Raw genomic sequence first — 21,687 nt, forward strand, 5'->3', positions numbered from 1 at the left:
TATATCTCTGTTTCCATTAGAAACAAAAGGAGAACAACACAACCTACAATTTGATTTCTAAAATGATGTACAGAACCCACAAAAATACCCCAGGACAAGTTTATCGTGCAGATGTCAGTTCTTCTGGCATTTGAATATGTTTTGTGAAATTGACTAAGGTCTTAAAACACTTTAAGAAACAGTGAAGGATGGAAAACAAAGTGGGAGAAACAGCAACCAAGAAAAGGACAGAAACAGAGAGATAGATATAGAGAGACAGAGAGGGTAAAGGGGGGAGAGTGGGAGGAGGAGAAAAGGAGGAGGAGTAAGAGGAATAAGAGGAGGAGGAGGAGGAAGTATAATTTGTTGTTATTAAACAGTAGTTAAGCCAGAGCAAAAGGAGCACAGGGCTACATAGACATACTAAAAGCAGAGAAAGCAAGAGAAAGAGAGACAGATGTGGAGATAGAAATAGGAGAGAAAATCTGTCTTCTACTTCCCTCTTTCCAGAGCTAAAAGATTCAAAGCTTTCATGAACTCCAGAAGACTAAGTATAATCTCAGATATCATAAAATAATTAGAAGTGCTTTTGGACCCTATCTGCCGGAGTATAAATCATACAGAAAACATAGTTTTGGATAGTTTTGCTTCTGTATTTTCAGAGATTTTCTCAAGTAACAGTTAGTAGAATGATTCCAAATATTGTTACTCCTGTATTTAAATACAAATGCAGTAGATTATTTATTTTTGGAAATAGAAACATTATATATTAGTTACCTAATCAGGAAATAAATATTATATAGACATTCAAAAGGACAGAAAAAATAGACAACAGGATTGACAAACATCAGTAGTCATTTCTGGGTGTTCTGATATTTCAGAAACTTTTCTCCCCAATATTTATGTATTGTGGATTCTTCTCTAATTTCTAAATTATGCACCTGCTTCTCATCTGTAATATGAAAAGAAAACAACCCCCAAACAGTTGCCTTGGTGTTCTGACTGCTATAGCTGAATATCACCAAATACCACAGATTAGGTAATTTGTAAGGAATAGAGGTTTGTTTAGTTCATGGTTCCAGAGGCTGGAAACCCAAGAGCTTATAGCTGAGGGTCTCTTGTGGGGTTATGGCAGGGAGGAGGAAGGTCTGACCTGGGAAGAAGAGCAAGGGAGCCAGAGAGCGCTCACTTACAATAAGAAAGCCTCTCCCAGGAATACCTATCAATCCTGATCCAAACCCCTTCCTAAGGTTTCCTCTCCTGAAACCATTCACAGAGGACCTTGGCAGGAAAGTTTTCTCAATATGAATTCCTGCGACACACTCAACCAGAGTATGATTATAAAAACAACAAAGACTAACCTTTGAGATAGTACCAGCCCTCCAGGAATTCAAGGACTGTCATTTTCAAGCCTTCCTGGCACAGGTACTCCTCCTTCATTACTCTGGGACCCTTGGTCCCCTATTTGCGAAGAGTTCTCAAGTCCTGTTGATTTGTTCTGCGCAACTCCTCTGCTCCCATAGCCACCTCTCCAATTCAGATTCGCATTGCTCAAGCTTCCATAAAGGCCTTTCCCTGCTCTGACAACCACCAGCTCCCAGGCCCCTAAACCTGAGGTGAAACCCACTCCCCTCTCTTCCAGTAGCAAACATCTTCATATATATATATATATATATATGTGTGTGTGTGTGTGTTTGTGTAATATATTAATCATAAATATATTATTTATATACACCATATAATATATTGCTATATTAATAATACTTTATAGAATTAATATATAGATATATTATATTTAATATAAATATATTATGATATAATGAATTAAATAAATGATAAACAATAATAAATTAAAATAAATATAAATTATGTCTATAAATGATTACTATATTATCATATGTTATATACTGATACAATATTAATTTATATGTTATATATCACATATTATATGTGGGTGTGCATATATATTACACATGAGTCACAACCAAATTGGTCTACTTACAGTAGTAAGAAGAATTTGGAGCTCTATTCCAAAGCTACCCTTTGCTTTGTCTTAAGGGTCTCCAACCACTTCGGCTCGGAGACCTTTCTGTGTCTTGCTGTATAGTCTCTAGAGCAGAGCTCAAAGAGACCTCCTATTGTTGTGTGCGACTCAGTTTCCCATCAGCATAACAAAATTCCTGAAGTAATTCACTTACAAAGAGAAAAGGTTTATTTGGGCTTGTGGTTTGGAGGTTCTAGCCTGGGAACAGCAGCCTCTTGCTTTGGGTCTATGACAGAGGTGTCAGGAAACAGTGGTCCGGAATCCACTGAGAGAGGAGGAGGAGCTGGAGGGCTCGAGTGCAAAGACCTCTCACTGGGCTCCCCCTGCATTGGGAGAGGTGAGAGAGAATGATCAAGATGCATCATACGCATAAACTGGCATACTCATGAACTGAAACCCCTTTGTTCAACTTAAGACAATTTAAAATAAGTAAATAATAATTAAATAAATACATAAATAAATGTCCCACTACCTTTCAATAGCATCACTCTGAGCCCCAGGCCTTTAGCACCTGGCCCTGTGGGGAAATATTCAACATGAAACTATAGCATATGGTCCTGGGGCACCCTTTCCAGCCTCTTCATGTTAGAATAATAATAGAATAATAAGGCCAGGTACCAGGGGCACCAGGAGCTAATAGTCTGTAATCCTAGCTACGCAGGAAGCTGAGATCAGAGAATTGCAGTTCAAAGCCAGCCTGGGCAGGAACGTCCATGAGACTCTTATCTCCAATGAACCAGCAGAAAACCAGAAGGGAGCTGTGGCTCAAAGTAGTAGAGGGCTAGCCTTGAGCAAAAGAGCTCAGATACAGGGCCCAGGCCTTGAATTAAAGCCCCACAACTGACAAAAAAGGAAGGAGGAGGAGGGAAGAAGAGGAGAGAGGGGGAGGAGGAAGAGTCGGGGTGGGGGGTGGGAGAGAGAAGGAGGAGAAGAAACACAAATCAGCCTGCTGACCCTTTCTGTTGGACTGGTTATATTTCTTCACATCCTCATAAGCTTAGTAGAGAGCAGAAAATTAACACTTAGACACAAACCAAAGATAACCAGCGATGGTTATCTTTTCTATCCTAATACAATCCTTTAATGTGTGAAAATATTAGCGCTCCGTTAAATGCTTGGACACAGTCCTGTTTCTAGAAGTATCAAAATCTCTGTTGATGGGGGTCCCTAGCAGAAGCCGACCAGCCGAAGGGTGCTGGGGAAACTCCTGCGCATGCTCATGCATTTTTCCTGGTCGATGTACAGCGTGTTGGCTTTGACGGCCAGGTCGTGCTCCAGGGTGGCTTTGGTGTGGACCAGTAACTGTAGGCTGTCTTCGGCCTCCCGTAGGCGCTGCTGCAAGGTTTGGATGGTGTCGTGCACCTCGTAGACCTCATTAACAAGGCTGCACAACAAGGGAACAAGCAGGTTAGGTTATCTTGCTTGAGCCAGGCCCTGGTGGCTGACACCTGCAATCCTAGCTACTTCAGGAGGCTGAGATCTGAGGATCATGGTTTAAAGCCAGCCCAGGTGGGAAAGTCCATGAGAGACTTATTTCTAATTAACCAGACGTGGAGCTGTGTCTGCTAGTGATAGAACACTAGCCACCTTGAGCAAAAGAGCTCAGGGATGGTGCCCAGGTACTGAGTTCAAGCCCCACAACCACCACCACCAACAAATTTAACTTTAGCCAGGTACTAAAATGGCTCATGCCTGAGGATCAGAATTTGAAGACAGCCTGAGCAAACTCTTATCTTCAATTAATCAGCAAAATGCTGGACATGGAGGCATAGCTCAAATAGTAGAGTGAGCTGTGAGTAAACAAAGCCAAGTGAAATTGTGAAACTCTATGTTCAGGGCCCAGTACTGGCACACAAAATTTGTTTTCACTTTGGAAATTATTTTAATTTTGAGAAAGTCATTCAACAATTTTCAGTGACTAGAATTCTGCCAGACCTATCAACAAATCCCACCAGAGGGGCAAGTTAGGAAGGTGGTAATTAAAATGTCACCACTCCCAGCCTGGGTGAGAAACTTCAGAATTCCAAAGTAAACATATTTGTACTTTTCTCTTTTTGCTGTCCTGGGGCTTGAACTTGGTTAGAGTGTTGTCTCTCAGCTTTTGCACTCAGAGCTGGGGCTCTATCACTTTGAGCCACAGCTCCACTTTGGGCCTTTTGTGGTTAAATGGTGATAAGAGCCTCATTGGACTTTTCTGCCCAGGCTGGCTTTGCACCGTGATCCTCAGATCTCAGCCTCCTGAGTAGCTAGGATTACAAGCGTGAGCCACAGGCGCCCAGCTTCATATTTGTACTTAATACATTTTTAATACAATATAAACTGATAATATAGGAAATCAGTACATCAACCTCTAAACATTGCAACAAATCTAATTATGGCAAGACAATTTTTAAATCATATACTTCTCATTAAGATAGCCAAAAAAGATATTTCATGACAAAATCTATCAAACCTTTATATTATGTTACTCAACATGGCTTTAATTTTCATAGTGTTTTTTCTTTTGGTGGTATTAGTAAACCTTGGCTAAATATTTGTGTTCCTGTATAAGTTCCTATATAAGTCTTCTGTCTTGTATCTGTTGCTCCTTTTTCTGTGGGTAGTTTTCTTAGTCATTGTGTAATGCCTTGTAAACATTAGACATGTCCAGTTTCTTTCTTACTAGTATGCTTGTGAAAAGCAATGTGGGCTTCTTCATTTTTTTTCTGTTTTGTGAAACAGAAGATTTCAATTTTTAGTTAAGCCAAATATTCCTTTTCCTTTGGGATTTCTTTCATAAGTGTTTTACATCTAGAAAGTCTTTGTCTTCCCAAAGAGTAATTAAGTGAGGGCTCTTTTACCAGTAATGTCCCAAGGATGGCCTCCCCACCCCTCAAGTCACTCAAGGGAAGACCAGGAACCAATTATTAAAAACTAATAATAATAACGAGAACAAAGGAGGATATTCTGAGGAGAGAAACACAAGGGCTCAATAGTTATATGCATAAGATCATGTAAAATGGTGCTTATGGAAATGAACACCAAGAAATTGAAGTAAGGTTTTTTATTATACTGTTTTCAGTTCTTTTTTTTTTCTTTCCTGTTTTCTTTGGTTTATTCCCTTCTGTCACTGTTTTTGATTCCTGTACTCTTTGTCCTGTACATAAGTTCATCTGATTTGGGGAGGGGAAGGGGAAGCACAGGAGCGGTGGGACAAAGAGTAAACCAATTCAGTAGTGAAACTCACTAGACATGATGTTGAAAATGAACTATGCAACTTTGGGGGTAGGGAAGTTAGGAGGGAAAAAACTGGGAGAGAGGGGCTGGGAAGGTGGCTCAGTGGTAGAGCGCTTGCCTTGCATGCCTGAGGCCCTGGGTTCAATTCCTCAGCACCACATAAGCAAAAAGCCAGAAGTGGGCTGTGGCTCAAGTGGTAGAGTGCTAGCCTTGAGCTGAAGAGCTGAGGGACAGTGCCCAGGCCCAGAGGTCAGGCCCCAAGACTGACAAAAAAAATGACATTATCAGGGTCATTGGGAAGTAGGTAACAGTGTCCTGCCTTTGGTTCTGCATTCCAGAAAATGGGTCTGAAACGATTGAACAGAAAATATCTCTCCCAGATGGTCGAATAATAGACTCATTTCCTAGTTCTATACCGTGATTCATTAAATTTAAATCATAATATTTTTGTTTCCATTAAATACTGAAACACCTTCCCCTACACAGTGCATTCATTGTGCCCTATACATCAACGGACGCCAATTTAATTTTGACACCTGGCTGCCTGGCTGAAAGAAATAGCATAGTCTTAATTTTTCTTACTCTGCCTGTCCAGGAGGTCCTGTGCCTCCTGGCGCCATTCTGGGGGGTGGTGAGAGTTTCTGCGGTCCCAGAGGGACCTCAGCCCCTTTATTCCTGTCAGCCCAGAGCAGCAGCGGCTGCTTTTACCTTTGCTAAGTGAACCTGAATCTTGCTCTTAGCTTCTCCGAGCTCGGCGATGCGCTTGGTGAGGTACCAGTTCACTTTACTGAACTGATTCCACATCTCGTTGGTGGACACTGTCAGCAAGGTTTCTATCTCGTCTCTCGTCTTGGCAGAGGTCGCCCGTTCACTCTGGGAGCGGAGAATGTTGTCGTCGGTAAATTTGGCCCATGACTCAGGCACGGAGATCCTGAAAGCAGGGAAGGAGAACCAGGCCGTGGAGAGGATTCAGCCTAGAGGTTGGTAGGGCAGTGGGCCATCTTCCATCCTGGGAAGGAGCTCCCCACCTCCCCCTGCCCCAAGTACCTCTCTGATCCTAGTCTCATTGCATAAAACGCAAACATCATAGCAAAGCCTTTCAAATGAAAGGTCCCTCAATAGCTGTTTATGATGTTGTGAACCGATTCAAAGCATATGCTATAATTGTTCAGCCACTTTCCTGAGGGGAAGGGGAGGAATTACCAAAGCATATGAGTACAAAGGATCATTACAAAAGTATCAGAGCAGCCCAAACAGAGTTAAGAAAAAATATCCAACCTCAGGAGTCATCAAAGACAGAAAGCAGCAACACACTATGAACCCTCGTCAGAAGAACCAAGAGTAAGCCAGGTGCTGGTGGCTCATGCCTGTAATCCTAGCCACTCGGGAGGCTGAGCTCTGAGGATCGCAGTTCAAAGCCAGCCGGGGCAGGAAAGTCCATGAGACTCTTCTCTCCAATTAACCACCAGAAAAAACCTGGAAGTGGTGCTGTGGCTCAAAGTGGTAGAGCACTAGCCTTGAGCTGAAAAACTCAGAGATAGGGCCCAGGCCCAGAGTTCAAGTCCCATGAATGACAAAACAAAACAAAACAAAGAGCAAAGAGTAAAGAGAAAGAAATGGTCCATGATGGGAGAGATAGGCTTAGGGAATTTCTTCCATCCCACCGGTAGAGATATTAAAGTAGTCCAACCTAGCTGGAGGGCAAAGAAGGAACCCAAACTGAGGGCTTGTAGAAAATTTTCCTAAGGAAAAGTATACCTTAAAGGTAGGCATGGGAGGATGAAAAATTGAGTAGGCTGTCTGTGTCCAATATCATCATTGTAAACCATGAAGCCATGTCTATATATAATGTGTCCTCTTGGAAGCCAGCAGTTCACATCTGTAATCCTAGGCTACCCAGGAGACTGAGATCTGCAGGATTAAAACTTGAAACTAGCTAGGGAAGCAAAGTCCAGGAAATTCTAGCTGCAACCTGCCAGCCAAAAGCCAGGCGGGAGCCAGCATGTGTGTGATAGCATGCCAACTGTGAGCCATACAAAAGCACAAGGCCTTGAGTTCAAACTCCAGGCCCAGAAAGGAGAAAACCTTTAAAATATATGAATGCCTTAATTTCAGAAGATAATGGGGATGAGTCATGGTGGTAACCACCCTGCTGAGCCACAGCCTCAGCCCTACTGCAGAGTGTGACTTCGTTTTCACAGTAGTGAGTTAGCTTTCCCCAAAGCACTTGTTATAAAAGCAAGCCTTTCTCACTTTTCTCTTTAGCAGACTTCACCCTTTTGGTAGATTTTACCCCCCCCCCGCTACTCTTTTCTAGAAGACCCCTCCCCAGGAGTTAACCACTTTGGATTTCTCAGCCTCCAGAACTACAGGCCAAAAAAACCTCTGCTCTTTATAAATCACCCCATGTCACAGCCACAGAAACTGAACTCGGACCACTGAGATGCTGCCTCGTTGGTGCCCAGCTTACGTCGCATCGACATTCTCCACCCCTCGGAAGAAGCTGATGCCTTCCGATGTGTTGCGTAGGTGGTGGCATTTGTCGTCAATCCTGAGGGCCATCTGTTTGTCACCCAGGTCCTTCTCCAGCTCATGCTGGGCCCCTCTGTTAGAGCTGCAGCAGAATAAAGAGATTTCACATGCGGGCAGTGGTTTCCTATAAGGAAGGGGTGGGGGAGAGTGATCTTCTAAGGGGAAAACCCTCTCACTCCTCTCATCTCTTCCTTCCCAGTGTTCAACTTGCTACTCAATGGGGATGGCTATGCTTGGACCTCATGAGACCATAACCCTGCTCTGAACATACTTCCCCTTCTTTCTCTAGGCAGATGGTATATTTAAACACCCTAACCCACTCCAGCTGTCCAGACAGAGGGCTGCTTTATGATAATCTGGCTGTGTTTCTGCCTTCCTCGCCTCCATCCCTTTCCTCTTGTTTATCCTCACTCTCTTCTACTCTATTCTTTGGGCATATGTCCCCAAGAGATACTCCCTCTCACCACAATGACCTTGCAGTAAACCAAGGATCAGAATGAACCTCCAAGGCAGTAATTAAGAGTAACTGGTGGCCATCCCAGAGCTGTGCCCCACAGCTCCCTTACAGGGAAGGAAGAGACCCTAAATGGGTTCTGCGATGCCTGCCAGGCAGGGAGGGGAGCCACAGTTCACGCCCAAAGTCGTGGGTCCAGGAGGAGGGACACGCATGGGACAAGGGGGGAACAGATGAGCCACAGATTTGCTCATGGCATAATTTACCCAGCAGATATGTTGAGGGCCTACATTTTGCCAGGTCCAGCACTGCAGGCCCCAGAGACCTCAACAGACAAGACAGAAAGGTCTCTCTCTCTGAGGAATTTATGTTCTCCTGGGCAGAAGCAGACAGTACACAGCATGAACAGGAAGTTCTTGTGGTTCAAAGAACACTAAAATAAAATAAAAAAGCAGGAACCAGAGGTCCCAGAGCAGGACTTATGATCTGAAATGGAATATCAGGAGAAACCTCCCTAGGTAACAGTGAGAAAAGATGTAGGAAAACGAGAGTCCAGTCACGCAGAGCGCTGTTGGACATTGAAGGGGGCGGGGGGAGTCTGATTTCTCTAAGCATCATTGGCGGTCACTGACTTAGAATTTGAAAGGATGGTTCTGGTGTTAGACTTGGAACAGATGGCAAAAGGCCCAGGAAACCCACTGGGAAGCCGCCACCGTGACAGGTACGAGATAGAGGAGGGAGCAGAGCCAAGAGAACCTCCTATGAGATTGGACCTCATCAGAGAAGAGAGAGCTTCGTTGGAGTCCTTGGAATAATGGAATGCCATCACCTGTGGTGGCAGAGACAGGGGCTGGGGAACACACACTGAGCTTGACTGTGCATCCCACATTCCCATGAAGATACTAAGTAGATAGTTGGGATCTGGAAACAAGATGTTGAGAGTCATCAGTATAGAATCTTTGGAAAGCAGGCAGCTACAATCATCTTAATCTCTACTGTGGTTGCAGGACCTACAACAGACCTAAGAGTCTAGCAGCATTCAGTAAAGATGTCACCAAGTTGGAAGAACCCATGCTGAACCAGGAACCCCTCCCACATAGCCTGTGCCTTTGATGAATCATTTGGCCTGTCAGAACTAGGGTGGAATGGGGGCAAACAATGTGCCCTGGTGAATTCTTAAGTGGTATGCACAAGCATGAAAGCCTTCCTTGGCTATTTCGGGTCACAGGCTCAGCCAACACCTTTTTCTAGTCTGATAGAAACCTAGACTCATTTAACACCTTCATTTGATTGTTATTCTTTCCCCCTGCCACACAGACATACATTACATGCCACAAAATACCACAGGAGGTACTTACGAGTACCTACTGCTGCCAGGCAAGAACCCAGTGCCCATGAGGAATTTGCATTGGAGTTAGGAAGTAGAGAATGAAATGAATATGGTGCAGGGAATGCTCGGATGTTATAGTCAGAGCAAGGTGGTTCTTTACTGAGGATGGAGAATAAACATGACTCCTAACTGCTGCTGTAATGGCTACTCATATGCAAGTTGACCTCTTAGCAAACAATCAGTCCTTTGAGTTAAACAGAGCTCAAATGAGAATAGGGGTTTGTACTATTGCATCTGAGAAAAGTGTGTGTGTGTGAGTGTGTGTGTGTGTGTGTATGTGTTGGGGCTTGAACTCAGGGCCTAGTGCTATCCCTTAGCTTCATTCAAGACTGGCACTCTACCACTAAAACCACACCTACACTTCTGAATTTGTGGTTGTTAATTGGAGAGAAGAGTCTCAGGGCAGTTTCCTGACCATGCTGGCTTTGAACTGCAAGCCCCAGATCTCAGCCTCCTGAGTAGATAGGATTATAGGGGTGAGCCACCGGTGCCCAGCTCAGAATTTTTTCCTCCAATTAGAAATTTGAAGCAAATCTTCCAATGACTCCTCTTAATCTTGGACTGGAAAAAGTATGTGTGTCCTGACAGGAAGCTAAGAGATATACATGCATGGTACACACAAGCGGGCAGTTCCGTGGTAGATTTTCAGTTATAGAGAGAGGTAAAGCTCTTACGCAAGTTGAGCAATAGCTTTATCCAAGTGCAACTTCATTCTCTCTTGGCAGCACAGAATAGTATCAAGTTCCTACTCAATTAAGACAAAGAAGAAAACATTAATATTTTCATTACTGAGGAAACCATCCAAAGTCAGCAATGGAGCAATTCTTCGATGAAGGAAAAATTTGGTTTCTGGGAAAACCAAGGTTAAGCAAGAAAATAATTTTACAGTTTCTCTGTCAGCCTCATAATATAATACTACATGATATTATAATATTATGCTGAGATTCATTTCTTATAGGACTAACGGTAAATTATCTTAACAGGTTGAAACATGGTTACAGTTTTAGGGACTTATTTTTCTTTGACCTTAAACAACACTCCTGTGACCATTATTGTTTATTTATTATTTATTAAACATCTCTGAAGTAGGCCTTTATCTAGGCTTTGTCAAATACAGTCAAATCATCCTTCAGAGCCTTTCTTTGTCTTACTCATCAGGCAGCCTCCACTGATGTTGTAAACCTTTCCCAACATGATAGAACCTCGCAGAACAAAACACAGCCTGCCTCTGAAGACTGGCAGGGATGAATCCAACCCGTGTGTGTGTGTGTGTGTGTGTGTGTGTGTGTGTGTGTGTGTGTGTGTGTGTGTGTGTGTTTTAACTGACTCTCTGAATTTATGTGAACTGTCTCTTTACACTATTTTTTCTGTTATTTGTTTCTTAATAAATTTATGACTTCTTAATATATTTACAAGTCAGTCCTATTCCATTAGATAGTTAAAAATAAATTTAACCACTTTGACCCTTGCCTTGGTATTTTATGCATGGTATTTGTCTTTGTTTTTTGGTTTTTTTTATAGTTTTTTTTTTTTGCTTGTTTATACCAGGATTGGAAATCAGGGCTTCATGCTTGCTTGGCTTACTTGCTCATAGCTGTCATTTAACACTTCAAACATGCCTCCAGCCTGACTTTTTAACTGGTAAATTGGAGCTAAGAGTCTAGCAGATTTTCATGTCCAGGCTGGTTTGAAACCTCAGTCCTCCAGAGCTAAGTCTCCTGAGTAGTTAGGATTATAGCACTAGGATTTTATGGTATGTTTGTTGTTTTGTTCGCTTTGATAGAAACAATTATGATTTCTATACTGTCAAAAGCTATCAAATCTAACTTTTTGATCTCCACCTTTCTTTTTTCTGTTGTTGGGTTTTTTTTTTGGGGGGGGGGGTCCGGTCGTGGGGCCTGAACTCTGGGCTTGGGCACTGTCCCTCAGCTCTTCAGCTCAAGGCTAGCGCTCTACCACTTGAGCCACAGCGCCACTTCCAGCTTTTTTCTTTTTGCTTATGTGGTGCTGAGGAATTGAACCCAGGGCCTCATGCATGCAAGGCAAGTGCTCTACCACTGAGCCACCTTCCCAGCCCTGATCTCCACCTTTCTTATCTTTGTTATGAAGTCTTTCTTATAACATGCCTAGATAGTTGTTGCCTTTTATTAAGTAACTTAACATAAAAATATTGAGTGTGCCTATCATAATGGCCCGGCTCTATTTTTAAATACTCTCAATTAATGATAACAATGAGTCAAATCCCCCAAACTGTGGCTACTGAGATTTCTCATACGGTCTCACTGGGGATTGGGCATCAGTATTAATTTTTTGTTTTTGTTTTTGTTGTTTTTTGCATTGTTCAGTTTTCTCTGTCTCAAATACTTAGGGGGTAGTATACACTGGTACATGCATGTGTGTGCATGTGTGTGCATTTTTTTGTGTGTCTTTGTGACATATTGGCACAGGATGCATGGAGAAATGTGTAGAAAGTACCATATAAAAAATTTCAGGGTCTCTTATATAATGGGCCATGTGTTTTTAATATACAAGATACATAGTGAAAATTCCTGGGGATGTTTTATTGGGAAAATGCACTTAATGAGGTGTGTGTGTGTGTGTGTGTGTGTGTGTGTGTGTGTGTGTGTGTGCGCGCGTGCACATGTTTGCTGGTCTTAGGGTTTGAACTTAGGGCTTGGGCACTGTCCCTGAGCACTTTTCCTCAAGGCTAGATCTCTTAACACTTGAGTCACAGTTCTATTTCCGTCTTTTCTGGTAGTCAGATGGAGACAAGCCTCACAGACTCCTCCCCCCCCCACCACCACCCTTGCCGGCTAGCTTCAAACCTGGATCCTCACATCTCATCCTCCTGAGTAGCTAGTATTACAGGCATGAGCCACCAGTGCCCAGCTAGTGAGATTATTTTTTAAATTCTTGAGTGATAATTTTTAAATGTAAATTTATGGTAAGTGACGGATGGTTGGAGGCAGAAGAGTTTATGAGAACAGGAAAAGCCTAAAACCAAGAGCTTTCAAAGGGGTCTGCAATATGTACATAACTACATTGTCATGGCTTTGAAATCCTACAGTAGAAGGAATTACAGGGCCAAGCTGCCCTTACCTGCCAGAAAAGCAAAGTTTGCAGAAGGCAAGGGTGTTGGGGGTCCTGGATTTATACATACATACATACATATATATATATACATATATTCACATATATGTATGTATTATTACTGTATTTTAAATATAAGTATTCATGAGTGACAGGGTACATCCAGTACTTAATATTTTCAGCAGTGACCAAGGCATCCTCCTTAATTAATTATAGGTTCAATTTTTGTGGTATTTTTATTTCTGGCGGTATGGGGGCTTGAACTCTGGGCCTTGTACTTTCTAAGTATATATAGCCATAGCCTCAACTGTTTCACTTTAGTTATTTTAGGATAAGGTTTCAAAATTATGCCTGATCCTTCTGTTCACACTTCCTATGTAGATGGGATGACCATTATACCAGGCTCGCTGGTTGAGTCCTTCTGCCTGGACTAGCCTTGAATCTCAGTCCTCCATATCTCTACCTCCTGAGTAACTGGGGTGACAGATGTGAGCTACAATGCCCACTCTGGTTCAACTTTGTGAGAGATAAAGCAATCTCTGCTACTGAGCTGGAAAATATGAACTTCTAAAGCAATGTTTCTTGCTTTGAAACAATAGCTTCTTTGAGATAGAGTTTGCATGACATATACTTCTGTTTAAAGTACACAGTTCAATAGTGTTTAGTAAGCCCATCACCAGAACAAAGCATAGAATACTTTTGTGACCTTCCCACAAAAAGCAGCTCCTGTTTACTCCCCCTGCAAGCCTCCTCCTCCTCAGCAACCACTGTTGTACTTTGTGTTTCTAGAGAATTCTCTACTGTGACAACTTCACAGAAATTAAACCATGCTACTTGTGGTTCTAGGAAACTAGCTTTTGTCACTTGTGGTCCTGGGAGACAGTGTGTGTGTGTGTGTGTGTGTGTGTGTGTGTGTGTGTAGTAGTAGTAGTAGTAGTAGTAGTAGTAGTAGTAGTAGTAGTAGCACATGCATGCACCAGTGCTAAAGCTTGAACTCACAGCTTAATGCTCTTACTTGGCTTTGTCACTCAAGGCTAGCACTCTATCACTTGAGCCACAATTCCAAACCCAGCTTTCTTTTCATTGTTAATTGAAGATAAGAGTCTCACTAACTTTTCTGCTAGGGCTGGCTTCAACCCACAAGCCTTAGATCTCGTTCTCTTAAATGGCTGGGATTACAGGTATGATCAATCAGTCTCCAACAAGGTCAGCTTCTTCTGCTTACAGGTTTCCAAGCATAGCCTGTACTCCAGCTCATGCCTTCCCTCTTCTATATGTTTTGTCTGTCATGGGGCTTGAACTCTGAGCCTGGGTGCTGTGAGCTTTTCTGCTCAAGGCTAGTACTCTACCACTTTGAGCCACAGCTCCACTTCCAGTTTTCTGGTGGTTAATTGGAGGTAAGGGTCTCATAGACTTTCCTGCCCAGACTGGCTTCAAACTGCGATTCTCAGATTACAGGCGTGAGCCACTAATGCTTGCCATGGCTTCCGTCTTGACTTCTTGTGCTGCTCTATTTACTCCTCATCAGCTGATAGACAAGGGTGCCATTTGCAATTATTGCCTGCTCTGGAGGACATTGCTATAAACATTCCTATAGTGTTTGTGTTAGCAGATGTTTTCTTCTCTGTGTAGCTAGACACCTGGAAGTAGAATTACTGGATCAGATGATAACTGTGGATTTAATAATTTTCCAGAGCAGCTGCCCCTTTTCCATTCCCACCGAAGTGTGTGAGGCCAGAACTCTTCCAAATCCCCACTTGCTATGTTCTGTTTTTCCATTCCACCAACCATAGAGTCCTATTTCATTGTACTTCATTGGGATATCCATTTACTAATGATCAGTTGAGGCGAGTATTATATATGCATGGGTCTATTGCATATCGTCTTTGAAGAACTGTTGATTTAGATCATTTGTTCATTTTTTAAAAGTGGGTTATTTGTCTTTTTAAAAAGACATTAAAGTAGGGAGCTGGGTGTTAGGGATTCATACCTGTAATCCTTGCTACTCAGGAGGCTGAGATCTAAGGATCACAGTTCGAAGCCAGTCAGGGCTGTCAGATGTTTGACTCCAATTAATCACCCAAAGGCCAGAAGTGGTGCTGTGGCTCAAGTGGTTGTACACTAGGCTTGAGCATAAAAGCTCATAGACAGTGCTCAGGCCCTGAGTACAAGTCTGAAGGATCAGCATAGGAAACTAAAAAATACTAAAGAAGATTTTGCTTTTACTTTGCTGATGATGTTGAAGTAACAAATTTTTGATTGTGATCATGTCCAGGTCATCCACATTTGCTTTGGTTATTTGTGCCTTTTGTGTCATAGCTAAGAAACTGTCACCAACTCCAATGTAACAGATCTTTTTTGTGTACATTTTTCCTCTAAGAGGTTTTCCATTTGATCTCTTAAATTAAAATCTCTGATCTATTTGCTTTGTGTGTGCTGGTACTGGGATTTGAACTCAGGGCCTCACACTCTGACTTGGCTGTTTCCGTTCAAGGCTGGCATTCTACAACTTGAGCCAAAACTCCACTTCCAGCTTTTTTGCTGGTAAATTGGAATAAGAGTCTCACAGACTTTTCTGCCCAGGCTATGCAAAGGTCTAAACACATCTGTTGAAGAAATCATCCATTTGCCATTGAATAGTCTTGGCTAGCATGTCAAAGACATGGTGTTTGATTACAGTGTTTGGATACAGTGAGGGTTTTTTTTCCTCAATCCTCCCATCTGGTCCATCCATTTGTCTGCCCAACTTTCTGCAGGAGCTGCATGGCCCTGTCTTATGTACTTAGGTTCACGCTGAGTGTTTTAGTTGGGAAGTGTGAGCCCTCCAACTTCATTCTTTTTCAATATTATTATTTTGGTTCTTCTGTATCCCTTAGATCACAATGTGAATTTTAGGATGCAGTAACCCATTTCTACTAGGAAGTCAGCTGAGATTTCATGAAAAGTTGTGTTGAGTCTCTCGATCAACTTAGTATTACCATCTTAGCACAATTAATTCTTCCAAAATGTAAACATGGTGTGTCCATTTATTTCAATCATATTTCTTTTTTTTTTGTCAGTCCTAGGGCTTGCGCTCAGGGCCTGGGTTCTGTTCCTGAGCTTTTTTTGCTCAAGACTAGCACTCTACCACTTGAGCTACAGTGCCACTTCTGGCTTTTTCTATGTATGTGGTATGGAGGAATCAGACTCAGGGCTTCATGCATGCTAGGCAAGCACTCTACCACTAAGCCACATTCCCAGCCCCATATTTTTTTCATGACTTAGATCTTTGAGACAATTTCAGTTCATTAAGATTACCAGGGGATCCAGAATCCTGTAATTATAGCTATTCAGGGAGGCAGAGATCAAGAGGATCACAGATGGAGAAAAGCCCAGGCAAAATAGTTGGCAAAACTCTATGTCAACAAACAAGCCATGTACGATGGCAAGTGTCTGTCAATCTAGCTATTTTAGAAAGCATAAATAGGAGGCGCGTGGTCCAGATTGACCAGGCATAAATGTAAAAAAAAAATCCTAAAGCAAAAACTGTGGCAGAGTTCCTATTTAGCAAGCTGAAGGCCTAAGTTCAAACCCCCATATAAATTAAAAAAATAAGGAAATAAATGTAACTATCTTATCAGAATTTAATAACAGCACTTTTACAATGTAGAAGATGGTGTCATCATTGTAAAAATCATCTTAAAGGAATAGCTAGTGACAAGGTAAAATTGACCAAATAAAAGTTTAAAGACAGCACTGCTCAAATCCATGAATACAGTATGATTCTAATCTTGAAGATATGTCTCTGCATTTTGTTTGGTTTTGTTGTTTTGTCAGTCATGGGGCTTCAACTCGGGGCCAGGGCACTGTCCCTGAGCTCTTTGCTCAATGCTAGCACTCTATCAATTTGAGCCACAGCTCCACTTCCAGGTTTTCTGGTGGTTAATTGGTGATGAGTCTCACAGATTTTCCTGCCTAGGCTGCCTTTGAACAATGATCCTCGGATCTGAGTTTCCTGAGTAGCTAGGATTACAGGTGTGAGTCACCAACACCTGGGGTCTCTTTGTATTATTGTGTGGGATGGCTGTTGACAGAGGAAATGTAATGACTGAAATACTCAAAAATCGACACCAATTTCTGCCTAATGGAGCTAAAAGCTCCATTGTTCCTGTATTTTGCTATTTCTCAATATCTGTATAACTTACATTGAAAGTGCTAGATGGCCTAAGCCTTCATTTATAAGTAACTTTATGTTACTTCATTTATATTTCTGTACCTTAAGCATGTTTACAACAGTGCTGCTGCTGTTACCAACTTGTTTTCTCCATACTTACCATCAACAATTCTCTTTCGACATCATCATGAACTAGATCAACTCCCATTCTCTTCTCCCGATGAAATAGACATTCTCGGGTAACCTAAGTAACACATCCAAAATAACAGAATACATTAATACCAATGATCTCAATCAATGACTAGCAGTTCTTGTTCCAAAAGTAGCCAAAAAGCTTGGCACTCATGCCTATAATCCTCTCTACTCAGGAGGCTGAGATCTGGAGTGTCATGGTTTTAGGTCAGCCTGGACAGAGATGTCTGCAAGATTCCATTTCCAATTAGCCAGTGAAATGCAGGACTGGACACATGACTCAAATGGTAAAGTACCAGCTGAGTGAAAAAGCCACACTAAGGTGAGTCCCGGAGCAATAAGGTGAGCTCTAAAACAAAAAAAGCAACAAATACTCCCAATGTCATCTCTTAAAGCCATCCTGTGGAAATCAAGCATGAAAAGACTGTAAGAATTAAATAATTCTTTCTGCTGGTTAAAAAGAGAAAGAACATTTCAAAATAATTTGGGACAAAATGTTGATTTGGGGTATTGATTTAAAGATGAAAAGAAAACAAGTATCTGACTATTACTCCCACCAATTGGTATATGGAAAAATTATTTGGCAATGATTTAAGAGAAATAATTTGATAGCATGAAACATAGACTTCAGAATATTTCCAAATATTTACTCCTGAAGAAGACATGATTATTTTTATATCAAAATATTGTGGAGCCAAAAACCCATGTGACCATTGTTTAAAAAAATCATTTTTGAGGCCTAAACTCTGGGCCTAGGCACTGTCCCTCAGCTTTTCAGCTCAAGGCTAGCGCTCTACCACTTGAGCCACAGCACCACTTCTGGCTTTTTTCTTTTTGCTTATGTGGGGCTGAGGAATTGACCCCAGGGCTTCAGGCATGCAAGGCAAGCGTTCTACCACTGAGCCACCTTCCCAGCCCTAAAAAATCATTTCTAAGTTACCTGATTATAAAATAATATGCTTCGATCCACTAAGCATAAAAATATAGAGAATATGATTCAATCATAATCCTATCAGTGTTTCATTCATGCATTTTAATTTTCTATTATCCTTATAATTTTGTATTATACTTTTTGAAGATTTATATTAAATAGTAGAGCCAGATTATAAAACATTTTTTGAGACAGAGTACGTAAATGACTCCAGTGAAAAACATCATAAATTGCTAACGATAAATTATGTATGAACAGACATTATGTAGCTACTCAAAGGCTTTCTAAAAACTATTTCATGACATGGAACTACCACATAATGTTAAATTTTCTAGAAGCTTTTTTATAAGAGCATGTAACTAATTTTGATAGAATATCATTGACTCACATCTTTGAGGCAATCTCTAATCTTTTATGAAGATTTCTTCTAGGGCTTGAACTCAGGGCCTCACACTCTCATGTGGCTTTTTTCACTCAGGACTCTTTCACGCAAGACACAACTCTACTTCTGGCTTTTTGCTGGTTCATTGGAGATAAGAGTCTCCAGGATTTGTCTACCTCAGCCAAACCTTGAATCAAACCTTGATCCTCAGATCTCAGCCTCCTAAGCAGTAAGCTCCCAGTACCCAGCTGGAATCTAACTCTTGATGGTATAATTTCCATTTACCAGCATGAATAATGGGTTTAGGAGACTCTGCTTATTTTAAGCAGGTATTACCAAATAGCTTCCCAGGAAGTTTCTACCCATCCCCAGACTAACACAGAACATATGCAAGTGCTCATCTTCTGCTATTAGGCTCATCATCCCAAATTTGGCCAATGATGGCTACTTACTGATTAAATTTATGTTGTATTGTTAAGCTTTAACCATCTTCCTTACGCTCGATTATCTGTATTTTGCCATTTTGAGATGTACTGTTTAGGTGACTAACTCTAATTTTAACCAAGCCCTAGCAATGATGACAGTGAAGTGTGCCAACACACAAAAACATCTGGACACCCACCAACAGCAGAGACAAGTCACGTTAGCACCCTCTCACTGACAGATGTCACCACAGAAAGGCCAGTGAAGAGAAGTCAGAAAAGGCTCATGTGGAATTGAAGTTAGAGAGTGGTGAGCCTGTGATTTTGAGGAGACTTTCAGTCCTTCAAGGCGGGGTGGGGGGGGGGGCGGGCGGGCGGCGAGGGCAGGGAGAAGGGCATAGAAGGATTTCAGATTTGTCAGCAATTTGGGGCTAATCACTTTAAAAAGACAGCACATGTACATGAGCAGCCTTGTGCAGGATCTTGGAGCTGTGTGTATTTGTGGGTATTTGCAGTTAGTGATGAGGAAATAAAAAATGATAGCACTCAAAGATGCTCAACACTCCTCATTCTTCCAGATTTCCAACACTTAGGTCTTCTAAACATTTCTCAGGGCCTGCTCCCTGTCCCTGAGCTCTTTTTGCTGAAGGCTAATGGCTCTACCACTTTGAGCCACAGCTCCACTTCCAGTTTTTGAATGGTCAATTGGACATAAGAGTCTCGCAGAGACTTTTATTTTCCCTAGGCAGGCTTTGAACTGCAATCCTCAGATCTCAGCCTCCTGATTAGCTAGGATTATAAGCACTGGCCTTCTCTGAACTCTTATAAGGCAGATGCGGTGATACAAGTCTATCATCAATGCTTTTCATGAAGGAATAAGTCATATGAACTAAGCCCTGATAGATCATACTTGTCATCCTAGATACTCAGGAGACTGAGACCTGGAAGATCAAAGTTCAAAGCCAACCTGGTCAGAAAGTCCAAAAGACATCCTCTCCAATTAACCAGCAAAAAGCCAGGCTGCAGGCATGGCTCAAGTGGTATAGCACCAGCCATGAGCAAGAAAAAAATGAGCAAGAACGTAGGGTTTGAATGGAAACTTCCAGTACCAACACACACACACACACACACACACACACACACACACACACACACATTTATCTGCTTTGCACATCCTCAAATATGGAATGCATTCTTTCAATAGTGGAAGGCAGAATGGAATCGGAGGGCCCATTGGTCAGAGGTGACAGGAACCCACGTCAATTCGGTCACCATGGCAACCAACCTGCCCTCTGTTCCATTTTTCTACCCAATAAAAATCCCTCCATCTCCTAAAATGGTATCATTTGATAACTACTGTTGAGGAACAACATCATAATATACATAGCCAGAGGCTGTGTGCATGACATCACAAAGAGAGTAATTTTTGTTGAAAAATTGTTGTTCTTAAGTTTTACTTCTTAACCTAGTGCCAGCAGCGAGCAAAGACACCCATTTAAGAGATGAGAAGATGGCATTCCACCTGAAACCCTGTGTGTCCCATTGAGTTGCCAGCAGGTAAATCCTAGGCTGAGATCCAGAGGTCTGCGGTTCAAGGCCAACCCCAGGCATAAAAGTCTGTGAGACTCCCATCTTCCAAACACCCAGCAAAAAGCCAGGCTGATGGCATGGTGGCATGGATCAAGTGACAGTGTGCCAGCCTAACAAGCTCTAAGCTCTGAGTTCAACACTCCCCTCAGATGCAGCCAGAATTCCTTCTTACAATAAAAATAGCAATGTTTTTGCTACTAGTAAACCCACTTAAAGGTGTATGGACAAGCGGTTGCTGCTGGTGGTGTAATACAGCAGGATTTGATATATAAAGCAGTTCTGAAATTCATTCACCAAGCTATCACCCGGGTAGGACATGACCTTTGTGGTCTACTTACCTGTAGAGGGGCTTCTGTCTCTGTCAGTGTCCTTTCCAATCGTCTCCTCATATCCGTCAGGGCATTTGTCTCTGCGATCATCTCATCCAACTCATTAATGATTTCAGACTTCCAAAACGCTATGTCATTGACCCGTTCTCCCAGGTTTTGAGTCGTGTCCACCTGGGTTTTTCTGATTTGTTGATATTTCTCTTGAATGAGGCGGGATGTATCCACTCTGAGTTTCTCTGAATTGTGTCGTGATGTATTGGACTCCTGGAAACTGTCGTAGCTGGACTTGTACCAGTCGTCATGAGTGTACTTGGTGAAGAGCGATGTTCTGTTGGAAACAAAGGGCACCATGGTGCTCTCGCCCACCCTCTGCGCTCGAGTGCAGTAGGAGCCCAAGTTAGGGAAGTCGGAGGACACTCTGTAGTACGTGTTTGGCCTCCATGGCAGGCTCAATGTATGGGTCAGGTTGCGGTGGGGAAAGCGGTCCTTGTAGCTTGATTCCAGGGACGTGATGGCCGGGAGGAAGTTGATGGGCCCTGGTTTTGCTTGGGTATAATTAATCATCAAGGAAGTATTGAAATGATTCATGATGCCCAAATAGGATCTGTATGTGTCTCCTGTTTTAATTTTTTTTAATAAGAAAAGGGAAAAGCAAAATAGACAGTCACATATATGAAACTCGGGAACCATCTAAATGTGGTCAAAGACCACATGAACTCACATTCATGCAATGTGATAGAACTCATAAAACACAGATTCATTTCAGGGATGCAAAGCTGGTTCAATACACGCAAATCAATTAATATAATTCATCACATCCACAAGAGCAAGATAGTGGATAAGAACCACATGATTATCTCAATAGATGCAGAAAACGCATTTGACAAGATCCAACACCCCTTTATGATGAAGGTTCTGGAAAAATTAGAAATCCATGGAACATTCCTCAATACAATAAAGGCTGTATATGACAAACCTACAGC

At 42.1% G+C, this 21,687-nt stretch overlaps 1 protein-coding gene across 1 annotated transcript; it reads right to left on the reverse strand.

The window, feature by feature from the left end:
- Positions 1 to 3,190: 3,190 nt before the first annotated feature.
- Tekt3 (tektin 3) lies at positions 3,191 to 21,292 on the reverse strand. The gene is made up of 7 exons (XM_013013111.1): positions 20,714 to 21,292; positions 17,019 to 17,102; positions 10,290 to 10,360; positions 7,710 to 7,853; positions 5,948 to 6,170; positions 5,822 to 5,880; positions 3,191 to 3,407 (listed from the first exon to the last, which is right to left on the reverse strand). Exons 1-7 carry the CDS (start codon positions 21,290 to 21,292, stop codon positions 3,191 to 3,193), a joined length of 1,377 nt encoding a protein of 458 aa, XP_012868565.1.
- Between the last annotated feature and the right edge of the window lie 395 nt (positions 21,293 to 21,687).

This window comes from Dipodomys ordii, unplaced genomic scaffold (assembly GCF_000151885.1).
Source record: "Dipodomys ordii isolate 6190 unplaced genomic scaffold, Dord_2.0 Scaffold19, whole genome shotgun sequence".
Classification (NCBI taxonomy): Eukaryota; Metazoa; Chordata; class Mammalia; order Rodentia; family Heteromyidae; genus Dipodomys; species Dipodomys ordii.

Bases quoted from the DNA above. Each gene is read 5' to 3' on its own strand.
- Tekt3 (XM_013013111.1), bottom strand. From the start codon at position 21,292: ATGAATCATTTCAATACTTCCTTGATGATTAATTATACCCAAGCAAAA. The intron at 17,103-20,713 runs GTAAGTAGACCA...TGTGTTACTTAG, and splicing joins AGACAGAAGCCCCTCTACAG to GTTACCCGAGAATGTCTATT. The intron at 3,408-5,821 runs GTAAGAAAAATT...CTTGTTGTGCAG, and splicing joins GGACCTCCTGGACAGGCAGA to CCTTGTTAATGAGGTCTACG.